This window comes from Solanum tuberosum, unplaced genomic scaffold (assembly GCF_000226075.1).
Source record: "Solanum tuberosum cultivar DM 1-3 516 R44 unplaced genomic scaffold, SolTub_3.0 scf00688, whole genome shotgun sequence".
NCBI lineage: Eukaryota > Viridiplantae > Streptophyta > Magnoliopsida > Solanales > Solanaceae > Solanum > Solanum tuberosum.
In genome coordinates, this window is record NW_006239599.1 from 186,664 (window position 1) to 195,892 (window position 9,229).

At 31.8% G+C, this 9,229-nt stretch overlaps 2 protein-coding genes across 2 annotated transcripts; both read left to right on the forward strand.

Moving 5' to 3' along the window:
- Positions 1-927: 927 nt before the first annotated feature.
- On the forward strand, positions 928-3,379 carry LOC102605399 (F-box/kelch-repeat protein At3g23880-like). The gene is made up of 2 exons (XM_006366785.2): positions 928-2,002; positions 3,142-3,379. The coding sequence occupies exon 1, from the start codon at positions 928-930 to the stop codon at positions 1,975-1,977; it is 1,050 nt and encodes a 349-aa protein (XP_006366847.2). The 3' UTR covers positions 1,978-2,002; positions 3,142-3,379.
- Positions 3,380-7,253: 3,874 nt separating this feature from the next.
- Positions 7,254-7,928, forward strand: LOC107058874 (F-box/kelch-repeat protein At3g23880-like). The gene is made up of 2 exons (XM_015305088.1): positions 7,254-7,547; positions 7,674-7,928. The coding sequence occupies exons 1-2, from the start codon at positions 7,254-7,256 to the stop codon at positions 7,926-7,928; spliced, it is 549 nt and encodes a 182-aa protein (XP_015160574.1).
- The last annotated feature ends 1,301 nt before the right edge of the window (positions 7,929-9,229 follow it).

Below are 9,229 nucleotides of genomic sequence, written 5' to 3' on the forward strand. Positions count from 1 at the left end.
TATTTCCACTTTGGACAAAAATATCCTCCCAATATGCATATTTTTTTAAACAAAAAGTGGGACCCATTATTGATGTATTCAAGGATGCTTTGGTAATTTTCCTATGATGAATTCGTTTTGTTTGTTGTTTAATTTTTTTTAAATAATTGTATAAAATATTATAAATCACAACAATTATTTACTTAATTATTCAAAAGATATAAAAATATGTAAAAGATTTGATTAACTCTTCAAATTTTACCAGTGATGCATAAATTGGACAAATGAAATAATATATATTATTTGAAAATTACTTAGAAAGTACAATAATTTACAGTAATTAACAATAGAATATTTTAAAGACAAAAAAAATTGATTGAATCTCGAAATTTTATTAGTACCACATAAATTGAGAAAGAAGAAATAACCTGCATTATTTCAAAATTGCGTAAAAGATATTACAAATCATACAACAATAATTAGCAATTTAGAATATTAAAAGACATAATTTTGTTTTTACCATAGTTAACAATAATTAAAAATTTAAACTATTTTAAATTAATATTAAAGTTTGATTAACTCTTTAATTTTATCTTTGTCACATAAATTGATATAAAAAATGATACATATTGGGCCCGTGCTAGCACGGGCTCCGATGTCTAGTAATAATATATGGTACAAATTGGAAAAATCGTCAGTCCATTTGAGAAAAAAACGAAGCAGCTGCAAAGTCAAAAAAAAAAAACATCAAAACCTGTATACACTTTTCTCCAAGAACTCAAATTTGCTCAAACCCCAATGGAATTTCATGTATATGAAGCCTCAAATCAACACCCAAAGAGAAGAAAACCCATAAATCATGGTAAAGATTCAATCTTTATAACCCCTTTTTATCTGCCATCTGAGCTCATCAATAAAATCCTCTTAAACCTACCTGTAAAATCACTAATGAAATTCAAGTCTGTTTCAAAATCTTGGCTTTTTTTAATCTCTAGTGCTGAATTTATCAACACCCATCTCAGTTTATCTGTTAATAACAAGGATTTCAAACGTCATAAGCTTATATTGAGGTTTGATCCACCTTACTGTAGTCTTCAAGACTGTTCTTTTAGTTCTTTATTTAGTTGTTCTGTTACTGAAGCATTTGATTTGGATTATCCTGTGAAAAACTGCAATAAGTTTCTTTCGATTGTGGGTTCGGTTAATGGATTGATTTGTGTTGCTATTGAAGAGAAATATTTGTTTATATGGAATCCGTCGATTAGGAAGTGTAACAAATTGCCTGATTCTAGAGCTAGTATGAATGGGAATTCATGTTACATGTATGGTTTTGGATATGATGAGATTCATGATGATTATAGGGTAGTGGCAGGTTTTCGAAGTTGGAATTCTTGTAAGGTTGATATATATAGTGTGAATAAGGATTCTTGGAGAAGTATTGATGATTTTCCGAGTGGGGTGTTGTTTATGAAGTCGGGTGTTTTTGTGAATGGGAAACTTCATTGGGCTTATAGTGCTGTTCAGAGTGTTATTTCTTATGATGCTTGGAGCATCATTTCTATTAATTTGCCTGATGGGAAATGGGGAAAGGTGGAGCAACCTTGTTATGGAGAAGGAGTTTTTGATTTTACGATGGGAGTTTTGGGAGGTGATCTTTCTGTGTTCTGTAATTATGAGAGAATTCGTGCGGATGTGTGGGTTTTAAAGGAGTATGGGGTTAAAGAGTCTTGGACTAAGATGTTTACCATCAATCTTCCCTATGATCCCGTAGGTTATCAATGTTGTCCATTGTTTTGCTTGTCAAATAAAGGTGGAATTTTGTTTCAGTTTGGATCAACTTTCATGATTTACAATCCCAAAGATGACTCGATAAGATATTCAGAGATTACCTGCTATAATGCCTTTTATGAGGCATACATCTTCATTGAAAGCCTAGTTTGGCCCATTTTGACGAAACCAAGGATGCAACAACAACCAAGGCTAGAAAAACTTAGATGAAGACAATCGTGTCATTAGTAATTTAGTAAGAGCTCTCTACACATTTTTCTCTAGTGCTGTTAAATACTGTTACATTTCCAAATATAAAGCAAGACATTGAACCATCTATTCCCAGAGATCTTGTTATTTTTGTTTTTTTTTTCTGTTTTGCTTCATGAGACAACAATTTTTTTTGCAAGAACAATAATTTGGTTGAAGTACTTGGTGTCTTTGTCTTCAAATTAAGTGGTACTCTACATTGATTATCTTCTTGAGCGGTAATTTGAGGGGATGTTCTGCCTCGAAACAGAGTTAAAAATAAAGAAAGCACCACAAATATGGAAATCATGGCAGGTGAATTGTGACAATAATGCGTAGGTGTAGCACTTGCCAGGGTTATTCTTTGATATAGAGGACTTTATTAGGGGGAAAGGTGGAAATATGGAACAAATAACAGTTAAGGTCTAAGGTATGACGCTTTATCTAGTTTATAGATTGTGGTTCAAATTTGTTGATTTGCATCCTAAGTCAATGTAGCCAAGCTATACAAACAGGAAATAATTATTTCAAGAAACAATCTCAGGAGTTTATAGATTTGCATTGTCTTAATTGTGGTTCAAATTTGTTGATTTGCGTCCTTCATGATCTATTAAACTGAGGAAGCAGGGGAGAAATATAGTGCATGCCAAAGTACTTGTTGTGCATCGATGGAATGATATGAAGGAGAAAAGCGAAAGTAGTCAAAAAGGTATAATGTGGAAATCTTTGTGAGTTAGATTTACTAGAGCTAGAGACGGACACGGTGAATTTCCAGCTCTAGATCATCCAATTACCCTTTTTTTGGCAGCATTGTGTGTTTGATCTGCATGAGTATTACTAATGATTTGTCTTTAACTTTTATTCTCTTAATATCTTTAATAGACTGTGTACCACTTGAAGTTGCAACATGTTCCATCTGTTTGTGTTCATTGTTTAGAAGTTGAATGGAACCAATTTGACATGCCTCAAATGTCATTCATACTTCGTAGGGAACTAGAGCTTGTTTTTTTGTTGCCTAAACAAGACATTCAGTTTCTATGTGTGATTTCTGTGTGCGGATAGCCCTGCATGTCTTACTCTCGTTATGTACTCAGTTTTTTAGTTCTGAGGCGCGTTGTTAACTGTTGTGTACTATTGAACTTTCAGGAAGTAAATGCTGATGTTACAAACAACTAAATTACCCCGTGCTGAGTGCCGAGTTCATGGATTGCAATAAAGAAACATGACTTTTTCCGAGTTTAGACTATTCATTGCGATGTAGTAACGTTATTTTTTGTGTGCATAGAGCAAGACTTAAACCATTCAAGGTGAGAAAATATACACCTGTAAATTTCAAAGACTTCTGGCTTCTTGTTAATGGAAATTTCTATATCATTTTCACCTATTTCAGTGATGAGTTCTGTTGGCACTATTTCCTTGTTTTAAATCTTTGTACATATACTAAAACCCTATTACTCTTTACTGAAAAATAATTTATTTTTCTAGTCTTTGGGAGTTGGTTAATTTCAGCACATTTTTAGGTTTTTCAAGTTAGTATTATCTTATAAATTGTATTCTAGATTAAATTTTCAAGTTAGTATTCTTGACTGATCAAATATTTTGGAAAACATTTTCTCTTCGGAAAGCAAGTTTTACTACTGACATTCCACATTGAGTTAGAATGAATACATCTTAATACATATAGCTTCAAATTCAGTTTATTCGTTCTTGAGATAAAATAAATTCATCATAAAAATGACCTACATACATGTTAAAATTATTGTTCATTTCCATGGCAATATAATATAAGGAATATATGCTTTACATATACATTGCTTGTTCTATGTTCGAAATAACAAACAGAGTTTAACAACACTTGACAAGAAAGTACTCTTACAAGTTATTTGTTACTCGATTTCATCCTCAAGGACAAACTAAGCTTTCAACGTAGATTTCATTCGCGTCCCATTTATCAGAGTTAATAACTTCTGAATATCTGAGTGAGTCATCCTTTGGATTGTATATCATGAACTCTCCCTTAATCACAACCAAAATTTCACCTTCATTTGACATGTGTAAACATCTTTGCCCAAGATATCCACTCCTCGGTGTATATTTGATGGTAAACATCTTTGTCCAAGATTCTTTAACTCCATACTCCTTCATAACCCAAACATCTACGAGAAGCATGTTACAATTACAAAGGACTGAAAGATCACTTCCTAATACTCCCACCCTCAAAGCAATTTCTCCTACGTCATCGCAGGGTTGATCCATCTCTCCCCATTTTTCGTCAGCCAAATCAATAGAAATGATGTTTGGATCCCTATACCCGTCACAAAATGTAGCCAAATCGGATTTCCAATAAGTACTAGTACTATCCCAATGAAGTTTCCCATTCACAAACTTACCTGAAACATTAAATTGAGCCATTCGTGGACAATCATCAACACATCTCCAAGAATCACTCTTTAGACTATACATTTTGACCTCAAACTCACGAATCATGTTAGTTTCTATCTCGTTAAAAATAACTACCTTGTAATCATCATGGACCTCATCATATCCAAAACCATATGCTCGCCTAGGACCACCTTGCGGAGGCAGAGATGTTCTAGGATCAGGCAATTTCTTGTGCTTCCTAATTGACGGATTCCATAGAAACAATTCCTTGTCGTCATTGACAAGACAAATCAATCCATTGATAGAACCTAAAATAGAAACATCATATCGATCTCGCTCCCATCCATAGGATTTGGTGGGATAATCCAAATCTTTTGCCTCAGTAACACAAGACTCATTAAATAAAGAGGTAAGACTACAACTTTTAAAACCATAGTTAGAAATACATCTCATCATAACCTTATGATGAGTGTATTCCTTGTTATTAGCATTTAAACGGAGATGAGTTTTGACAAATTCAGAGCTAGAGATTAAAGCAAGCCAAGATTTCGAAATACATTTAAATTTCAAGAGGGATTTTATTGGAAGCTTTAAGAGGATTTCAATAACGAGTTCTTCCGGCAGAACAAGAATTGAATCTTGCATTTCCATTAGGATTGGAAAAGTTTGAGTGGTAGGTTTATGTGTAAATTATATATAATGAAAAACAAGGGCATTTTAGACCTTTAAAATAGGAATGGCAGCGGTGCAGAGCGGAGCGGGGAGGGCTTTGCTAAAGTTTAGCTCGGCCCCGTAGATTCAGCCTTGCCCGCCCCGTTTTGCCCCTATTTACATTTTCTAATTTTGTTTAAAAAAAAATAATATTTCTTTCAATTTAATTATTTTAACATCATTTTTTATTTTAATCTTTTTTTTAGTAAACTTTTAATTTGTCAATTATTTTGTACGGGGCAGAACCATGACTTAGCAGAATTGTTTCTAATCACATAGTATCTAACTCTAATTAATCTTAATTCTCCAATTATTTAGGATAAGTTTCATCACTAATCTAGTTTCATTATGAGATTAACTTCTCTTCCACTAACAGTGGACAACAAAATTACACTCTCAGATCATTTTTAGAAATACTAATTTCCTTTAATATGTTCACATATTATTAATATTTAAATTAAAAAATTATTATATTGTAACTTAAACTCTAAATTAATTATAAGAGTTTGTTGAGGATTCTTATTTGGTTGTTAAACTTAAACTCTAAATTAATTATAAAAGTTTGTTTAGGATTCTTATTTGGTTGTCAAAAATAAGAAGGATTCTTTCATCGCTTTCTTGTCCTCGTTTTTTTACCTCGTTCTTCCTCAACACCATAGAAGCAATTTGAGACAATCCTCATCAAGTAACTTTTTACCCCTTTTTTCTTTTTAAAATCTAGACTAATTAATCTTATAAAATAATAATTCATAACTTATTAAGTGTTCTTCGCAACATGAAAAAGTTTTTGAATTGGTGCTTCTATTGCTTCAGACTATATTTTCTCTTCTTAGTTCATTCAATCAACAATACAAAAATTAATTTAAAACAAACTTTGATTCATATACTATCATACGTACTCCAATTTATTTAAATAATACTCAAAGTCGATAGTATCAAAAATATTTGAACATTCTTTCAAAAATAAATCTTAGATATGTAAAACTTATTTTAAAAAATAAAAAATGTAAGAAAAAGAGAAGCTGAAAAATCATTAATCTTTAAATGTAAAAATATAATAATTAAATTAAAAGAAATTAGTATTTCTAAAAATGAACTGCAGTGTAATTTAAAAGAAATTATATCTCAAACTGGTACTTAATTTGATGTATATATATATTTGGGAGGATAAAATAATACACCAACATGGAAGCAAAAGTGCTAAGTCATATATACTTGGACCTTCTTCCCCAGTAATATTAACACTATTCTCGTAGTTTGTTGATCTTCAATTTCGTCCATCACTCATATTTTTTGTGCTCCGATTATTGCATTTCATATTGTCGCTATTGTTCTTTCTTTTGTTTGTTGTGTTATACTCTCCATTTCGCATTAGAAGTAGTATAGCTATTGGGTTCTGATCAAGTACGAGTCGTAAAATCTCATGATGTCTAGTTATGCATTTTCAAAGTTGAAGTGATTATTTACCAATCGAGGCCAAGTTTGAGTGTGTTTATGTATTATATGGTGCCTATTGTTATTGAAGACTACAAACACCTCAATTATGGAATGATGTTATGATTGTTTAAATATCAATGAAGGATAATATAGTTAAAAGTCTTTCCTAATTAACGTTTCTTAATGGACGCGTAGAAGAGAATCACAACAAATAACATGAGGGAGGGGAACACCCTTAAGAAAACTAGTTAATTACACTAGTCAAAGATCAAGTTACTCCATTCAGTCACTTTTACTTGTTACGTTTTCTTTACGAGAGTTAGTTATATATTAGCAGAAAATCCAAAATTAGATAATATGCCAAACTATCCTTGTTTCCAGAATGGTCAACTTTTCACCTAAAACGGAGAAGCCACGTGGATCGAACAATAATCATTCACTTTTACTTGTTGTTTTCTCAATTTTTTGCAACACAAATGGAATGTGAAGCCTCCCATCGACACTAAAATCGGAGCACATACACCACCAGTGCTCCATTTTCTTCTACTTCAATTGATCAAGATTTAAGCTTTGAATTCCCTATTCTGCCAACAGAACTTATCAATGAAATCCTCGTTAAGCTACCGGTGAAATTCAGGTGTGTTTCCAAATTCTGACTTCGTTTAATCTCTAGCCCTGATTTTGTCAAGGCCCATCTCATCATATCTGCTAATAACAAGGCCTACCACATGCTTATGTTGGGGTTTGATCTACCTGAAAACAATCTTAAGGACTGTTCCGTTAGTTCTTTACTTTCTGACCATGTTACTACGACAATTGACTTGGATTATCCTCCAAAAGAATCTCATCAATCTACTAAGATTGTAGGTTCCGTCAATGGGCTGATTTGTGTTGCTATTGAGAAAAAAGACTTGTTTCTATGGAATCCATCAATTAGAAAGCTCAAGAAATTGCCTGATTCTGAAACTAGTTATGTTTTCTCGTATGATTTTGAATATGATGAGCTTCATGATGATTATAAGGTAGTGGGTATTACCCGTAGTGTGCATGACATCTATTCACATTCTGATGTGGACAAAATTTATAGTCTGAATAATAATTCTTGGAGTTGTTTGGATGATTTTCAAACTGGGATACCATTCATGTAGCCAGGTATGTTTGTGAATGGGAAGCTTCATTGGGCTATTACTACTAAGCGTTTTAGTAATAATAATTATTGGGACATAATTTTTGTTGACTTGGCTAATGGGAAATGGGGAGATATAGAAAAACCTATGGGCGGAGAAGGAAATTTTGTTTTCATATCGTGCCTCAGTGTGTTGGGAAATGATCTTTCTATGGTTTCTAGTCAGCTTATTAGTCACCTAGATTTGTGGGTTATGAAGGAATACGGAGTTAAATAATCTTGGACAAAGATGTTTACCATCAAGTATCCTGATGATCTCGTGGGGCATAGTTTGGTTCGTCCACCCTTTTGCATGTAATATCGCATTTTATTAGTTGCTTAAAGTCAAGTTCATCGTGACTACTGTTGAACAAGGTTCACTATTATATGAAATATCAAGTCGAAATTGATCTGAACTAGACGTTGATCTGCCCTTTGCTACTTAAGATCATGATTCGTTCTAGTTGTAACGATATCTTAATCCACGAAAAGGATTGAGATATCAAAAGTGTTCTTGAATATCAACAATGAGATGAAACTTTGGCTAAATACATACAGTAATTTGTCAAAATTGAAAAATTTGGAAGATAAATTTACATTCTTTTGTCATTTATGTTGAGTTTGTAAGCTTGTTCTTGATTCCATTGATGTGCTCATTATGTTTGTTTCTAACATTATTAATTTATGTATTTGAAATAACCAATAAGGTTTACAACGAAATTTAGAAATCGATCATTGATCAAATTTAAGTACCTGGAGGCAAAGGAGGGGAAGGCGGCAATGTATGAGGAGGGGGTTGTGTGTGTAAAGAGTTAAAATATATGTCATTACTCGAATTAGTCAAGGTGCGTGCAAGTGGCCTTAAGACACCACCGTTATATCAGTAAAAAAAATAATTATGGCATTAGCACTAGCTAAAAAAAGTATATATTCATCCTACATATTTCGTAAAACTTGAGGATTATTCAAGTCGATAAAAATAAATTAAAGTTATAGAGTAATCGCACGACTTGAATCTTCTTAAGAAATAGTTAATATTTTGCTCATTAATTTGAAAAATTATTCTTATTATTCTTTTATAGGCATAATTAGGGGTGTGCATTCGGTTTTTTGGTTTTTGGTTTTGAAGAAGTGTAACCCAATTCAAACCAAAATAAATTTGGTTTGGTTTGAGTTTTTTCGGTTTGGTTAATCGGTTATGTCAATAATTAGAAACATAACAAAGTTATATTTGCAATTTAAATTTATATATATATATATATAATATTGAATTTCTTAAATATACTTTTAATATAAATCACAAGTAAAACGTAAAACACAATACTTAAAAGTATATCAATTATAGATGTCCAAAAATAAAAACCTAAATCATAATGAAAATAACTAAAAAGAGACAAAAGTGGCTAACTCCAACTTAATTCTATATATATATATATATATATATATAGAAAAATCTTGTAAAACAGTATAAACAACTTAGTTCATTAAAGATAAAACAATAACAAACTCAACTTTACTTATATATAAAAGTAATATAAC

Bases quoted from the DNA above. Each gene is read 5' to 3' on its own strand.
- LOC102605399 (XM_006366785.2), top strand. From the start codon at position 928: ATGAAATTCAAGTCTGTTTCAAAATCTTGGCTTTTTTTAATCTCTAGT.
- LOC107058874 (XM_015305088.1), top strand. From the start codon at position 7,254: ATGCTTATGTTGGGGTTTGATCTACCTGAAAACAATCTTAAGGACTGT. The intron at 7,548-7,673 runs GTAGTGGGTATT...CCATTCATGTAG, and splicing joins AGCTTCATGATGATTATAAG to CCAGGTATGTTTGTGAATGG.